Below are 18,111 nucleotides of genomic sequence, written 5' to 3'. Positions count from 1 at the left end.
CAGGGCTGCTCGGCGGCTGAGTGGTTAGCGCGTCGGCCTCCCAGTGGGGGACATGGGTTCAAATCCAGGTCGGTCCACGCGTGGAATTTGCACGTTCTCCCTGGGCCTGCGTGGGTTTTCTCTGGGTACTCCGGTTTCCTCCCACATTCCAAAGACATGCATGTTAGGCTGATTGGACACTGTAAATTGCCCTTAGGTATGAGTGTGTGCGTGAATGATTGTTTGTTCCTTGTGCCCGCCGATTGGCTGGCCACCAATTCAAGGTGTCCCCTGTCTCTGGCCCGAAGTCAACTGGGATAGGCTCCAGCACCACCCTAGTGAGGATCAAGCGGTTCAGAAAATGAGATAAGATGAGAGTTGAGATATATATACATACAACATGAGATATGTCATTTTGTTTTTTATTTAAAAATGTGAATAAAAAAAGAAAAATCTATAAGAACATTTGCAAATTATAGCTTCTGCTTCAACTGATCTCACTTGGACTACTTATTTATTCATTTCTTATTTATTGATTATTTATTTGTGTGTTTGTTGTTGTTATTTAGCACTATTTCGCGAAATCTTTAAATCTCATTATACTTAAAGCATTCAATTCAATATTCGGATTAGGCTGTGTAGAGTTTTCTTGTTCTTTGTGACCTCAAATGTCAAAGATATCTATAGAAATATTCCGATAACTCATATGAACAACCTTTCTATGCTGCCAATGCTCCCTCATCAAATGGTTTGCACACCTAATAATGATAAACTCGTTTCAAGCCACAGCAGTAGGATGGAAAGAAAGGATGTAATTAGATGTCTATCATCATGTCTATCATCGAGCCATCACCCCCCACCCTATATGAGTAGACTATATCCGGGATTTTGCGCAGGGGGGTCTGGTCTGGTCCAGTCATGTGTGTTATGCCTCCTGAGGCAGTATCGTGCCCTCGTTCACGTATCACTTTGTCTCCTGTGCCCCCACAGTAAGAACATCTGCCGTGAAAAATAAATTGCAAACTTCCCAAGCTGGACTTGAGTGAGGAAGGCATGTCCGCCTCTGTCGCCGTACTGATGGAACTGCCTTGACACGCATGTCAGACTGTGCCCAAACTGTCAGAGTCTTTGACAAGCATAAAGGTTAATCCCTAATTAAATGACGAGACCCCTTTCTATGAATTGAGGGCACCCACCCCGCCACTGCGAATATGCAGACGCTTGTGGGCGGTTTTAATGAAGCATGTGTTATCCTCGCGTGTTACAAAGACCAAGAATGTTCTTGGTGTTGAACACAAAGGAACAAAGTGAACCAAAAAGGCCAAGAGGGAAGCCATTTATTTGTCAACAACAGAGGAAGTGTTCACTCCATCTGCTGTCAACAAATGTCAAAATGACACTTAGATATTCAAACTCAGATACTTTATGTAATCGGATTTGTTTGGATTGGCTGTAGCTGTATTCATACAATTGGTAGAGAAAAGTTTACTATGAAAAAAGCCTCTTATTAACCCATTGGCTACCTTTGATGACGCTAGACGTCCAATCCATTTTTACTCTGCCAATTAACACCCATTCATTCACTGACACTCTCCCACTTCTAATGGATTGGATGTCTACTAGTGACAAACTAATTTCAGCATGAATGGACAGCTATCATCGTCAATTGCATTGAAAGAGTTCAACTTGAACCATCTTGCTGCTGCTTGGAAATCACTGAGTTTCAAGTTTACCTCTCCTCTTCCTCGTTTGAACTTCCTCTTCAAAATTTGTCATCTTTCAGTGTGATGACTTTGTAAATCGCAGTTGTTTCAAAACCTGATCCTGGCAGTGTTGTACTCCTACGGGCTCAGCCCACGCTTTGCTTGCTGGGGAACTATGCATCTCCCAACACGCACACTTAGATTAACTCTTTGCAGAAGAGCATGCAGGGCAGATAAGGAGCGCCACAAACAAATACATGCGGGCTAGCACTGCTAAAGCACGTAAGTGCTGTTATTTTGATCTTATTTAGCAGACTAAACCAGCAGAATCGTGTGGGTTTATGATCTGTCTGCACCCTCAAGGGATGAGGGGGAGTCATTGAAAGGATTAGCAGCACTGATATTTATCATCCTGCTTTTAGTGCATGCTTTTATCCTACGCATATTGACTGTGGATCAATACTGTGCTGTGCCAATGATTAACCGCACACATGAAGCCCCAGGGTAAAGACATAGGGAGAGTATTGCCACGTGCCAGCACACCATCCAAGCGCTTCCTGTTTTGGTAATGCACAAAAGTACTTCACTTACTACACACCGGCATTGTGAGACAAGCATGTCAGTGTTTGTGTCGTTCAAATGAGGCCAATCGATGTAATCACAGTTCTATTTGAGGTGAAGTGGTTGCACTGTTGGTATGTTGTGTTTTAGCTGTGATGTGTTTGCTCTTTATAATATTTTAAAGTCATACACACTTATAGTGACTAAAGTAATGTCTCTCATGTATAATACTGAAACTTAGTACAGTAATACCTTGACATATGAGTGCCCCGACATACCAGCAATTTGATATACGAGTAAAATTTTGGGCAAATATTTATCTTGATATACGAGACAAATTTTGATATAGGAGTACACAGCGGATGCGAGAGGCTGCTCATAAGAACATCATGGCCACTGTCTTTCTGGTCGCTACTCCCTCGTGTAATGTCTCTACGAGCACTGGGCGGAGCGCTGCATTTTTTCAGTGTGTTTTTCCCATTAGTCAGTGCGAATGGCGGAGCGATCGCTAATACGAGAGGAGTATATACTACATTTACAACATTTAACCTTATGCCGCCTAATTGTCATGTACATTCATAACCTCTTTTCCCTAATGCCCCAAAGCGTCATAACTCTTTCTATCCTCATCATATCACCTACCCTGCAAATTTGAGTTAACTAATCTATTTATCTGGAAATTTCTTTTTTTGACCTTAGTGACCTTTGACCTCATTATCTCATTTTAACTCTTTCAGTGCCATTGACAAAGATAGACAGCCACTCGTGTGTCCCAGTTCAAGTGGATTGTATTGGTCTAGTGCAGGGGTGGGAAAACCAGTCCTCAAGGGCCGCTGTGGGTGCAGGTTTTTGTTCCAACCAATCCAGTAAAAACTGTTCAACCAATGGGGATTCTGATGAAACAAGAAGCACCTGACTGCAATCCACTGAGTGTACTTGTAGGACACCAGATTGGTGAAAAGGTGTCCTCTTTATGGGTTGGAATGAAAACCCGCACCCACTGTGGCCTTTTGTGGAATATTTTGCCCACCCCTGGTCTAGTGCCATTAATGGCAGCCGGGGAGTTAGTTAATCACATATTCCATTTCATATCACAAACATATCCTACATGTTTGATAATAATCCCTTAATTCGTTCTTGAGTTATCTTGAAAAAAACCATTGATATTGATGGCGCTACACATCCAATGCATTTGACGTAGAAAGATTTACAATGAGCCACCCGATGATGCAGTGGTTCTTTTGCCTGACTTTGGTGCGAGTGGTTATCTGTCTCTCAGTGCCCTACGACTGACCGGCGACCAGTCTAGTCTGTAGTCTTCCCTTTGCCCAAAGAAAGTTGGGTTAGGCTCCAGAAACCCCCTCAACCTTTTCGAGGATGGGCGGTATAGATGATGAATGAATGATTTCCAATGAATCAAAATTTGTTCATTTGCTGCCAGCCCTGCCAATTGAAATAGATTGGACCTCTACTTGTTACAAACTCATTTAAATAGATATCTGAAAGATGAGTGGATGCAACATAATTGGACGTCTATCTTTGTCAATGGCACTGTGGCACAGTTGATAAAAAACATTTAATTTAGGTTTATTTTATTCATGTATTATTAATAATGGTCTTGATTATTGAGTATTTATTACAATGGCGATATCAAGACAATTGTTTTAGAGTAATTTTTGTTCAGGATACCTTAAGAATGAATACAATTTCTTTCTAAACTTGTTTGTAACATGAATGACATCCCTTTTAGTGCGTTGAAAGCCTTACTTTCTTGCAGGATGTTAGTTACAAACCACAAACGTCTGACTGGCCACCTGACAGTTGAATTTATGCGCAATCTAGCTTTTCCTGAAATGGAAAAAAACTAACCAGAACAAAATAATGTTAGGTGAATGAAAAGTGTGGAGTTCTTTATTTGAAGAGAAAGTGGGGGACTTTTTTAGAAGTGACAGTTAGCAGGTGGTGCAAGTGCTAATTGGAGCTTATCAGGTGTTTGAAAGTGTAGGTTGGGGGTTGAAAACAAAAGAAAAACCCAAGTGTGCGTGCCTTTTGTGCTTGCCTCGTGGGACAGCTTGATCTGTTGGGAAAATTGGTAGGCATCGGCTTTCAGAGCCAAAATTGAAAATTTGGATGGTGCACACCAGCCACAAGTACCTGGTTTGTTTTTGTATGTCGGCCACTCGTCCAGACACGCCTGCCTGCTGGCTCGCAGGCGATGACGCTTCTCGTCAGCCTTTTCTCAAAGAAAAAGCCAGACGGCGTGTCGTGTTGTTTTGTCTTTGCGCGACCTGTTGGCCACCTGCAAAGCCACATGGTGACGTGTGTCAAACAAAACAAAATGTGACAAGTTTGCAGTCAAATTCATTTCAGAGTGGATGAAAGCTCTTTATGCATTACTTAACCTATTTCGAGATAATTTTTACTAAAGCATTGATGACCATGCAACTAATACACTGGTTCTTTATCCTATTTTTTTTGTATTTACCCAATTTACTGTGGACATGCTGTATATACATTGTAGAAAAAAAAGTTGCAGATGAATATAAAGTTAACCCAATAGAATTTTGAGCTTGCCTTGCACTGGGTAGGCAACTGAGCTAATCAGTAAGGCTGTCTAATGTGTGGCCATTGCACCCTTTTATAGGCATAAGACAGACATAAACCAAGGCCACAACTATAGTTTATATTTCAAGTTAGCACAACTTATATTTAAATGCTGCTTGCTCATAAACACCAGTAAATTTAAGTTGTGCTTACAAAAGTTACTGTATTTTGTTGTTGTTTACATTGTGGCAAATAATCGGTATGCACGTGTTATGAAGGAATAAAAACTCAACAGAATGGACAGTTGAATGAAGCATTGCTAACTTGCACAACTTGCTCTCTCATATGTCAAGACAATGTTTTCTTTTTATTCTCTGAAAAGATTTTGATAATCAAGCAAATAGGCCCAAAAATATATACATATATATTCATTCATTCATTTTCTGAACCGCTTATTCTCACAAGGGTCGCGAGGGGTGCTGGAGCCAGCTGACTTCCGGCACCAGATGGGGGACACCCTGAATCAGTGGCCAGCCAATTGCAGGGCATGAGAAGACGGACAACCATTCACGCTCACACTCATACCTAGGGGCAATTTAGAGCACATGTGTCAAAGTGGTGGCCCGGGGGATCAAATCTGGCCCGCCGCATCATTTTGTGTGTAGAAACGATAAGACATGAGACATACACAAGTAGCACAAGTCTTGACAGCATTATGATCACAATGTTGTTCATCCAGGAGCCAAGCTTTAAGATGATTGGCAGGTTCAGAGACGCGAGTTCACGTATGGTAATTGGTATTGAGTTCCAGCTATGTGAGACACGAACAGTGCTTTGGCTAAATGCACTCTTTCTGAAGGGAACTATAGAGTCACCTCTAGAACTAGCTCTTGTTGATCTGTTGGATTTTTTTTTACAAACTCTTGCAGTGGAGGAGTTTTGTGATGAAAGATTTATTAAACCAAGATGGTATCAGCATATTTAACAATATTGTCCCAGTTCAGGCCCTTGTGTTGTTTTTCTATCCAACACTGATGGTACGTTTTTGTTTTTTTGTCCAATACTTTCAGAGCTTGCTTATAAATGGTTTCAATATATTGTTATTATCATTTGTTTCAGATGTACTGTAATTATTGTGTCTAAAAATTGACGTCCCCCTCTTTTTCAAACCTGAGTTTTGAAAAAGAGGGGGTCCTCTTATATTATAGGGTCACGGGGAGTGCTGGAGCCTATCCCAGCTGACTTCGGGCCATAGGCGGGGGACACCCTGAATTAGTGGCCAGCCAAATATATATATATATATATATATATATATATATATATATATATATATATATATATATATATATATATATATATATATATATATATATATATATATATATATATATATATACACATATATATAATATATATACATATATATATATATATAGTTACAGTATAATGCAGTACAACTAAACTAATGAACAGCTCTCTCAGTCTCAATCAAAACTTTTTGCATGTTCTAAATCTTATTTTCTATGACAAAATGTAACAGCTGTAATGTGTGTTCAAATCCAGGGCACTTCTTGAGTGTGAGGTTTCCAATAGCAGGAAGTGGGGTCTTTTATTAGCTAATGGCTGAAATGAGTGTGTGAAGTAGGGATAAGGCAGGTTGAGGGTGGGTGTGTGCATCGGGAGAAACCGGCGCATCAGGTTTCCCCATCCCGTAACGACAGACGCCAGCTTGGTGACAGGAGGACCTGTAAGCTGTCTCTACAACACATGCGAGGAGATCAGTCATGTGCTGACCTGCTAGAAATCAGAAAAGAAGAGAAAGGGCTTGAATTAGCACTTGCAAGGCATGCATTAAATGATTTCAAATTCTCTACATACTACATCAAAGAAGTAAAATAAAGTCTCATCTCATTTTCTGAACCGCTTGATCCTCGGGGGGTGCATGGGCCAATCCCAGCCGTCTCCAGGCCAGAGGCGGGGGACACCCTGAATCGGTGGCCAGCCGATCGCAGGGCACAAGGAGACAGACAACCACCCACACTCACACACATACCCAGGGGCAATTTAGAGTGTCCAATCAGCCTACCATGCATGTTTTTGGAATGTGAGAGGAAACCGGAGTACCCGGGGGAAACCCACGCAGGCCCGGGGAGAACATGCAAACTCCACACAGATGGACATGACCTGGATTTGAACCCAGGACCCCAGAGCTGTGAGTCCGGCGCGATTCAGGGTGTCCCCCTCCTCTGGCCTGGAGACACCTGGGGTAGGCTCCACGACCTTAATGAGGATAAAGCAGTTCCGAAAATGAGATTATATATATATATATATATATATATATATATATATATATATATATATATATATATATATATATATATATATAATCTCATATGCATTAAGGCAATGTTTACCAACGTTTATTGAGCTGCGGCACACTTTTTGCATTCAAAAATTGTCAAGGCATACCACCAGCTGAAAATCTTCTAATTTAAACTACTATGTCTCTTATATGTTACATATTAACAATATAAAGTTGTTCTCACTAATAATCAAATGAACCCCCCAAATTAATCCAAAATCAAATTTTTCACACTGATCTAATGACACCAAAAGTTGATGTCTGCGGACCCCCAAACAAGTTCCAGATCACTTGATGTAAAATCTTTCTCCAATCTAATGTCATCCTCCTCGCTTATCCAAGGTTGGGTCGCGGGGGCGGCTGCTTTAGCAGGGAAGACTAGACTTTCCTCTCCCCAGCCACTTCATCCAACTCTTCCGGGTGGATCCCAAGGCGTTCTCGCCACCACGTCCTGGTTCGGCCCCGTGGCCTCCTCCCAGTGGGACATACCCAGAACACCTCACCAGAAAGGTGTCCAGGAGAGCATCCTAATCAGATGCCCGAGCCAACTCACGTGGCTCCTTTTGATCCGAAGGAGTAGCGGCTCTACTCTGAGCCCTTCCCAGATGACCAAACTTCTCCTCTTATCTCTAAGGGAGAGTCCGGACGCCCTGTGGAGGAAACTCATTTCAGCTGCTTGTATCTGGAAACTTGTTCTTTGGTCATGACCCACAATTTGTGACCATAGATGAGAGAAGGAATGTAGATCGACCGGTAAATAGAAAGCTTCATGTTTCTGCTAAGCTCCTTCCTCACCACAACGGACAGATGCAGAGTCCGCATCACTGCAGACGCTGTGCCGATCCACCTGTCGTTCTCACGCTCCGTTCTTCCCTCACCCATGAACAAGACCCCCAAATACCCCCCCACTTGGGGAAGGACCTCATCCCTGACCCAGAGGGTGCATGCCACCTTTTTCCAACTCAGGACTGTAGTCTCACACAGACTTTACGTCGCCAAAAGGAGATGCCCTTGAAATCGAACAACTTACGGTTCACGTAACGTAAAAACAAGAAAACGTCTTAAATCTCGGAACATTACAATTTATTTTACTCTCAATATAACTTTAATCTCCTAACATTAGGCAAATAGCAATTTTGTGCTCACACAGACTAAACGGCGACAAAAGTTGAAGCCCATGAAGCCAAACAACTTTCAGTTCACGCTACAGAAAATTAAGCAACAAAATGACTTTATTCATTCATCTTCCATACCCCCCATCCTCGAAAGGATTGCGGGGGTTGCTGGAGCCTAACCCAACTGTCTTCAGGCAAAAGGCAGACTACAGCACTGCACCATCCGTTAGCTGAAAATGACTTTAATGACTAATAATAGTATTACGATTTGAATCCTGTAATAGTAGAATCTGTGATTTTATGTTCAATATATTTTTATTTTAGCCTCATAATAGTTCAATTTTAATTTCGTAATATAAAGATTTTTCTCTCGGAATTTAACAATGTATGACTTCTTGTAATTTCCCACTGGTGTGTGGTTGGGAAACATTGCATTAGGGTTTAGTGCAAAATTATAATTCCAGCTCATTTTTAGTGGCATGGTTGACAGAGAAACTGTTTTTTTCATTGGGCAGTGTTTGCAGCAAGAATCAGTGTAGCCAAGCATATGGTCACTCCTGAACTCTTTCAGTGCCATTGACGAAGCATTCAATCATTTTTATACTGTCAATTTAAATGAGTTTGTCACCTGTAGACATCCAATCCATTTGAACTGTGAGTGTGGACAATGAGTACTGTGATCCTTCACTTCGCGGCTTCACTACAGCGCACATTTTTTTCCGAGTTATACAGTGGTACCTTGAAATACGAGCTTAATGCGTTTCGGGACTGACCTCATATGTCGATTTACTCGTATCTCAAATCAACATTTCCCATATAAATGAAATAAAAACAAATTAATTCGTTCCAACCCTCTGAAAAAAACACCAAAAAACAGGATATTGGAACGGAAAACATTTTATTTGTTCTAATTCACCATCTATTAACAGAGTAACAAATAACTAGTGTTTATGATGTTTAATAGTACTAAAATTAGACGAATTTTGCGGTGGGGAGAATGAGAGACAGAGAGAGAGGGGGAGAGAGAGACTTTTTGCACGGCAATGCGCTCGTAACATAACATAAACAGATTTAAATGAACTTGGATTACAGTACAGACACTCAAAATACGTTTATTCTAACCTTACACTAAACTTAATTCTAATTTTGTTTTAAATTGTTATACCTTTCTTCTCCCGTGTTGGCTCTGTTTTCCCCGCCTCCACCCTGACTTTCAGCTGCAATTTATCAAGGGTTGTTTGGTTTTGTCTTCCCTTCAAAATATTCCGAAAATGATGCACACAAATGTCCTTACAATAGGATAACGCACGCCCACTTGCCAACGACAAGTAGTATACTCCTCTCGTATTAGCGAGCAAGCTCCGCCATTCTGCACTGACTAACGGGGGGGAAAACACTGAAAAAAATGCAACGCTCGGACGGGAGTTGCGACAGTGTTGTTCTCAAAAGCAGCCTCTCGCGTTGGCCACACCTGACTGTATGCTCGTATATCAAAATTTGTCTCGTATCTCAAAATAAATATTTGCTCGAAAATTTTACCCGTATCTCAAATTGCTTGTATGTCAGGGCACTCGTATGTCGAGGTATTACTGTATGAAAAAAGTTAGTAAAAATGTCTCAATCTACGCTGAAACTTGCAACCGGAAGACATAAAAAATGGTGATGAAAAATGGCAGAAGACAGGGCACCACTTCATCTCTCAGCGCCGAAGAAAGAATATACAATAGAGGGAACATGGGTGCGCCAAATATCATATATACCGTGCATTACATCTTGCCATTTTCTGTTTTGTTGCAAGTGAATTTTGCATTGCGCGCATCAGATGTGCAAAAAACACTTAAACTTTTTTTGAGTCGCCATTGAAAATGCCTCCTAAATATTGACGTTCCTTGATATGCTAAAGGCGTGGCACGCCATTGCAGCATAGATACTGTTCTTTTGTACATAATTCAGCTGGGAGGAATCATTTTAATGTTAATGAGGTCCGCCTTGCGGTTAAAAGTGAAACACGGGAAGTAAACTCATTTCCCCTCTGGCCTGTTGTGGCGATCTGTATGCTGAGAATAAATAAAAATACATTCTGGTGAGGTGAATAGGTTCACTCGCCTGACTTCGGTGCGGGAAGGCTTGGGCTCAATTCCCGCTGGTAGCGGTATGATTGGGTGTGTATGGTTGTTTGTCTCTCTGTGTGCCCTACGGTTGCCTGGGGACCGGTCAGTCTAGGGCAGGGGTAGGGAACCTATGGCTCGGGAGCCATATGTGGCTCTTCTGATGGGTGCATGTGGCTCTTGGCTAACCTGTGAGGTAAAATATGTTTTCAAACCGCTGGTGACAGAGCCGAGTCCCGAATGCACCAATAGGAGCGTCACGTCGGGACTATGGCGCTGACAGTACCTCTAACTTTAATCATCTTTTTTTTAAATTATATTTTTATTAGACTTTTCTGCATGCATATTTTCATTGGTTAGCAACTGCGCAACAGTGCTGTCAAAATAATTCATCTAGTACTTTAAAAGTGGTAAAATAACCCCCTAAAATTCTGAGTATGGCTCTCAAAGAAATAAAATTTGAAAATATGAATTGTTTATGTCTCTCTGTGTCAAAAAGGTTCCCGACCCCTGGTCTAGGGAGTAGTCTGCCTTTCACCCGAAGTCAACTGGGTTAGGCTCCAGCAACAAACCCTTTCAAGGACAGAAGATGAATGAAAACGGTTCAGAAAATTAGATGGGATGAGATGAGGATATTGGAGCGTTAGTCCAAGTTCTCTTTGTCAGATTCGAGAGGCATTTCTTTTGCTGTTGTTGTTGTTGTTTTGACACTGTCAAGACGATTGCCAAATTCAATGGCTGCAAGCACGTCATCATCAGTCTACTTCCGAAAGGCTCCATGCAATGTGTTGATGTTCTATCGTCATGCCAGCTTCACAGCCGTATCTGGGGCGTAAATCTATCATAATGCTTGTTCATTTTTTTCTTCCTCGGAGTCGGGTGTTTTCGTCCACACGAGAATTTGCAATTTCCCACCTTGGAAGATGCGAGCACATGCGCGCCGGTAGCCAAGGAAAGGGGGAGCGCTTTGGGGAGAAAAACAGTCGGTGCAGCACGCAGCACAGCAACCTGGGCGGAGAGACCAGCCATTACACCTCAGACCGCTTCACCTCATAAGAATTTATTTTTATTTATTTGCAGCAAACTTACTACCACGACACGTGTGAGCGTTCACTTCCAGTGTCTCCATTGGCTCTAACACTGGATAAGTGATGTTGAAAATGAATGACTCAATGAGGGAGTTAACAATGGTAACAGTCAGATTCAGACTGACTAGACTACTAGCTGCAAAGTGACGGCTGGATGCTCGCAGCTGTACGTCCATTCGTGCCAGCCCTCATGATGCATCATCAGACTCAATGCAAAGTGAACGGCAGGCATTATGAGCTCTCATTGCCTGCTCAAGGAGTTTATTGTTCCTCATTGCCGCTCAAGGAAACACTGAGCCGGTTATTGCTTGTGTTTCCATAGTTCAGCTGTGCTTTAACCCTGCGTGTTTGCATTCAGCAACACAGTAATCCGACTGTATTTGACGTTTATATTTCACAAATCCACCCGTAATTCACAGTCTGTGTTGTGGTAGTTCACAAGAATTGACATGATTTGCATTAGAAACACACAACGGAAACAGATGTTCAATCTATATAATCTGATTGTTGCTAGCAGCCCCAATCAAAATGGTTTGGCTATCCATTGGCCAGCCAAAGAGTTTGTGTGGCTTGTCAAGTGCCAATAGGGGCACACAGAACACCTGCGTGGGTTTCCTCCGGGGACTCCGGTTTCCTCCCACATTCCAAAAACATGCATGGTAGGCTGATTGGACAGTCTAAATTGCCCCTAGGTATGGATGTGAGTGTGCATGGTTGTCTCTCTCCTTGTGCCCTGCGATCGGATGGCCACCGATTCAGGGTGTCCCCCACTTCTGGCCCGGAGACAGCTGGGGTAGGCTCCAGCACCCCCCGCGACCCTAATGAGGATAAAGCGGTTCAAAAAATGAGAAATGAGATCTATTTACAGTTTTAATAAACAAAGAGAGTGAGAGATTATGAACGCAACCCGTCAGCATGACTCGCGGGGCCACAAAGCAAAAGTAAATGAAAATGTTTTTCTTTTTAATGAGAAAAAATGAAGCTCGTTTGTCCCGAAAAATTACATTAAAAGGTAATTTCTTATAAAAGCCGTATCGTACAGAAACAAAAACTGCAGCAAATAGAACAGGAGTTGTGGTAATTGTCAGAATCTCGTTTTCTGAACACCTATTTCTACAAACTCTATCTGTCTGAAATAGATGCATAGTATGTATGTAGCTTTTGACATCTTCCTTACACTCTTGAGGAGGCTGGTGTCTAAAAATCTCTTGCTAGAGCGGAATGGTTTAGTTCTAACAACAATGCCTTGTGTTGACAGCAGAGCATTAGGGCCAGGCTTTTGTGGCCCTAACTTTTTTCAGTCAGCCAGAGAAGTCCCTTTTGTCCAGCTGGCAATCCTCATCCCCCATCTTGAACTCAGTTTATCTACCTGAAGATGGGATCTCCATCTGAAAAAAGGAACTCACCGTACCACATAATGATATATGTTTCCCCAAAGTGCTGTTTAAACTGTCATGCAAACCACGGGATTATCGGTACAATGCAAAAAGCAGTAGAAAGCTTTGTATGTGGGGGCGATGAGCAAGGATTTTTCCAAACAGAAACACTGTGTTAACTGCCTGCCACTGTTATGAGAAATCAAGAATGTCAAGAAAAAATATGTGACGAGTAAAACTGTCTTTGTGATTTCAGGCTTTTAGATGGCCTCGATGTCTGTTAACTACTGACCCAAGATAGACGTCTTGTGGCTCTTTAAAACGAAATGAAAACTCTTTAAATTAGTTTATCACTAGTAGACCCGACTTTGGATAAAGCGGAAGAAGATGAGACTAGTAGATGTCCAATTCATTTGAACTGCAAGGATGGCTGCCAACCCTCTCACTTCAAATGGATTGGACGTCTCGAGCCATTAATTACAGCCAATGAATTAAATGTACTTTAAAACCTAGTACAGTCGTAGCTCTACTTACGAAATTAATAGGTTCCAGAACTTTTTTCGTAACTTGAAAATTTCGTAAGTAGAGCAGTACTTGATATTTAAATTCTCTCATTTGTTCCACGGTCCTCACATAACTACCAACTAAACCCTTTAAAACTCCGGTTTCCTCCCACATTCCAAAAACCATGCATGGTAGGCTGATTGGACACTCTAAATTGCCCATATGTGTGGGTGTGAGTGTGCATGGCCCGTCTCCTTGTGCCCTGCGATTGGCTGGCCACCAATTCAGGGTGTCCCTCGCCTCTGGCCCAGAGACAGCTGGAATTGACTCCAGCACCCCCGGCAACCCTAATGAGGATAAAGTGGTTCAGAAAACTAGATGAGATGAGACGTGTGCCCAGTGTGTGTGTGTGTTTGTGTGTGCGTGCATGCGTGCGTGCGTGCGTGCGTGTGTGTGTGTGTGTGTGTGTGTTTGTGTGTGTGCATGCGTGTGTGTGTGTTTTAATTAATAAGGGGAATTGCAGTCATTAATAAGTGGAGCATTTAGCCAAGGTGGACAGGACAAAATATGCGGACGAGCATTCCCCTTTCACCCGTCCCTTTCATTTGTCCACTTTGTAGTACATTTTAGACTTTTATAGCAAGGATAAAGTGATTAAGAAAATGAATGAATAAATGAATGAATGAATGAACATGTGCCCTATATTTGTGTGTGTAAATATGTACCGCGTTGCATTTGTAGTTTTTCTTGCGTAATAAGGGGAATTGCAATCATTATTAAGGGGAACATTTAGCCAAGGTTGACAGGTATGTAAGAGAGAATCTTGAAACATGGATAGTGGTTGTTGTGAGACAGCCAATGACAGCCCGGTACAGTGTAGCGAGGTTCCAAAGTGAGAATCAATGCATCCGCGACAATATTTAATAACAGATAAGCAAATGCATTTACTTTTGGGGGGATTTCGTAACTTGGATCTTTTTCGAATCTCCCGGCACTCATTTGCATATATACAGCTTTCATAACCTGAAAATTTCGTACTTAGAGGCATTCGTAAGTAGAGGTATGACTGTAACTGTATCTTTAGCTAGGCATTCCTTGTTTTTCTGAGGAGTCTACTGACACACCATGTTTATGAAGCAACACTGCCACCAACTGGCCTTTCACCGCAAGGAAGCTAAAGTGAAGTTGTAGAGCAGGGTTCACCAATCCGGTCCTCAAGGGTAGCTATCCAGTCAGTTCTCCACGATAACGATCCTGTTTATTTGATTCAAGTGTGTTGGAGCAGGAAGATATGGAAAACAGACTGGCTAGGTGCCCCCGAGGACCGGAGTTAATGACCCCTGTTGTAAACTATGCCACAGCGATTTTGGGACTAGGTTCTCAAAACACATGAGATTTTTTTAAAGGGTCTAGAATAGGGGCCGGGAACCTTTTTCACAGACAGAGCCTTAAACAATTCATATTTTCAAATATTATTCATTGTGAGCCATTCTCAGAATTATAAAGAAAGCATCGTACATGAGAATATGTACATTTTCTAGTAATTTCACCGCTTTTAAAAGTCTTTGCATTCTTTTGACAAGAATGTTACGCTGTTGCTAATCAATGAGAATCAATGTGAGTATGCACGAAGAAGAGTGTAATGGAAAAAAATATGATTAAAGTTGCGCTAGAGGTAGTAGTGTCAATGACACACCGACGTGACGCTTCCTATTGGTGCGTTGGGGACTCAGCTCTCTCACCAGCGATTTTCATATTTTACATCACAGGTTGGCGGAAAGCCATGTGCACCCATCAAAACAGCCACATGTGGCTCCAGAGCCATAGGTTCCCTAGCCCTGGTCTCAAAGTCAAAATGTTCTGAGATTTAAATCATGCGATGTAACATTATGAGATGAAATTTGTAATATGCTGACAATAAAGTTGTTACATTACGAGATCTCATCTCATTTTCTGAACCGCTTTATCCTCATTCGGGTCGTGGGGGGGGGGGGGGGGGGGGTGCTGGAGCCAATCCCAGCTGTCTCCGGGCCAGAGGCGGGGGACACCCTGAATCGGTGGCCAGCCGATCGCAAGGCACGAGGAGACGGACAACCATATACACTCACACCCATACCCAGGGGCAATTTAGAGTGTCCAATCAGCCTACCATGCATGTTTTTGGAATGTGGGAGGAAACCGGAGTACCCGGAGGAAATCCACCAGGCCCGGGGAGAACATGAAAACTCCACACAGGTGGATGTACATTACGAGATTAAAGGTAAAATCATAAGATTCTGATTTCGTACGAATAATTTCCTATTTTTTGTTATATTACAACTTACCACGAAGCCCAATTTTCTTTATGTACCCTTAATATTCTATCATAGTTTCTGAAGTGTACTCAAATCTGATTTTAGGAGTAAAGAAGAGACAAGTGACAGCTTGTGTCTTGTAAAACCCAAATTGTTGGAGTTAATCCATTTACATTCAATAACTCCGAATTAGAGGAAGCACACAGAGTCAGCCGTGATGAGTTTTAACTAGCTTCAGCTGAAGGAGGGAGTCAGAGTAGCCAGCGCCAGGAGATGCGTCTATCCTCCAGCCTGACCAGTTTGAATGCATGCCCCCAACAGATCCACCAATTTTATTGACAAAGGTCATGTGACATAGATACAAACTTTAGGCGGGAAAATGTGAACAAAGAAATGGGCGTGTCATGGTAGATGACGCGCCCCTAACTAATAGGTGTCATGATGGAAATTTCCACCAGGCTATGCAAAATTCTATTCTAGTGACTACACTAAATAAACCAATTGACTAATAAATAGCATAAGAATTCATTCCATACTCCACACAAATAATCCCCTTTCTAAAGTGATCTTTTTCTTGCGTGCAGGTGACCCACATACATCTCCTGAGACGTAACTTTGGGACAGAGGTTCTCCCTCCTTCCTTCAAGGCCATGTTCACATTCCCCAACATCAGCTTGCAGAGTGAATGAATCCTTGCCGTAAAGCAGCAGTGCTGTGCCAGCAGGTCACCATGAGGAGCAGATACTCCCAATATTACAACCGGACTCTGATCCCCTATTACTACGTGTTCGCCAAGAACATGACCATCGAGGAGCTGGACAAGCGTTATGATGACAAGAAGTTGCTGACCGACCCCAGCATCATCATCGTGGTCCTGTGCACCATCATCATTCTGGAGAACTTGCTGGTGCTCATCGCAGTGTGCCGCAACAAAAAGTTCCACTCGGCCATGTTTTTCTTCATTGGCAACCTGGCCTTCTCTGACCTCCTGGCCGGTTCAGCCTATATCGCAAACATTTTCCTGTCAGGCTCACGGACATTCGAACTGGTGCCCGTGCAGTGGTTCATCCGCGAGGGCACGGCGTTCATTGCCCTAGCCGCATCAGTCTTCAGCCTCTTGGCCATCGCCATCGAGCGCTACATCGCCATCACAAAGGTCAAAGTCTACGGCTCCACTAAAACGTGCCGCATGTTCCTGCTGATCGGAGCCTGCTGGGTGATGTCCATCCTGCTCGGCGGGCTGCCCATCATCGGGTGGAACTGCATTGACAACCTCCCTGAATGTTCGGCTGTGCTTCCGCTCTACTCCAAGAAGTACATCCTCTTCGTGGTGACCATTTTCAGCCTCATCCTGCTCTCCATTGTCATCCTCTACGTGAGGATCTACTTGATCGTACGGTCAAGCCACCAGGAAGCCACTAACTCCCCCGCCTACGCTCTCTTGAAAACGGTCACGATCGTGCTCGGGGTCTTCATAATGTGCTGGCTCCCGGCCTTCACCATCCTCCTCTTGGATTCATCCTGCACCATCCAGTCCTGTCCAATACTCTACAAAGCCAACATTTTCTTCGGCTTTGCCACGCTCAACTCGGCACTCAACCCGGTCATCTACACGCTGCGCAGCAAGGACATGCGCAAGGAGTTCTTGCGAGTGTTGTGTTGCTGGGGGGTGCTGCAGAGTGGACGGCCCGCCGAACGCTGCCTGGTGCCACTGAAGAGTTCAAGCTCTCTGGAGCACTGCACGCACAAACACGAACACCAGACCACGCCCATTATGCAGCACTGCACCACATGCGTATGATAGCTGCGGCCAAAAAATGAGCGGATGCAATGTATTGAACATGCAATCAAATGACGCCCATCTCGAGGTGTAAGACCACTTTTTCAATCACTCACTGCCATTGACCGTGATACACGTCAAATACATTTGAACTGGGAAGCCGACATTGAATTATTACGTTTCAGTGCCGTTGACAGCGATAGATGTCCAATCCATTTGGGCTGGAAGGGTAAAAAGTCGTAACACAAGTTCAGAATATTAATATTATTACTTTACGTAATATGTTTAGATGCAGCGGGGCTAAATCATAATGTTATTTTATATAACATGAGACAGAACATTGCGCATCTCCATTAAAAGATAAGCCTTTGAGATTAAAGAAGAGAAATTAATTGAGAATTTCAAAATGTACAAGAAAAATTGTCATTACACGAGATTAAAGTCATAATATTATAGGAAAAGTGTTAAATGTTAAAGCAAAAAAATATTCTCTATTTTTTTCTGCTTTGCATATAATATACAGAATGCAGCCCTGATTAATGCTAATATTAAGATCCAACAAATATTTACCTAATATTACGAGACGTGGCACTGCACCACACCACATTCAATAAACTAAACAATACTGAGACTTTGGTTGTATTTTAGAATCGGTTTCACAAATAATGAAATCCTTAATCTTTTCTTTGTCTCATCA

At 42.6% G+C, this 18,111-nt stretch overlaps 1 protein-coding gene across 1 annotated transcript in view; it reads left to right on the top strand.

The window, feature by feature from the left end:
- s1pr2 (sphingosine-1-phosphate receptor 2) overlaps window positions 1–17,636 on the top strand; it is a 28,438-nt gene extending 10,802 nt beyond the window's left edge. Inside the window, exon 2 of the mRNA XM_077619727.1 lies at window positions 16,219–17,636. Coding sequence (XP_077475853.1) covers window positions 16,320–17,435 — 1,116 coding nt within the window. The 5' untranslated portion in view covers window positions 16,219–16,319 and the 3' untranslated portion in view covers window positions 17,436–17,636. The remainder of the gene's footprint in view (window positions 1–16,218) is intronic.
- The last annotated feature ends 475 nt before the right edge of the window (window positions 17,637–18,111 follow it).

This window comes from Stigmatopora argus, chromosome 14 (assembly GCF_051989625.1).
Source record: "Stigmatopora argus isolate UIUO_Sarg chromosome 14, RoL_Sarg_1.0, whole genome shotgun sequence".
Classification (NCBI taxonomy): Eukaryota; Metazoa; Chordata; class Actinopteri; order Syngnathiformes; family Syngnathidae; genus Stigmatopora; species Stigmatopora argus.
Note: the sequence above shows the minus strand (reverse complement) of the source record. Positions and strands in the feature narration are given on the sequence as shown.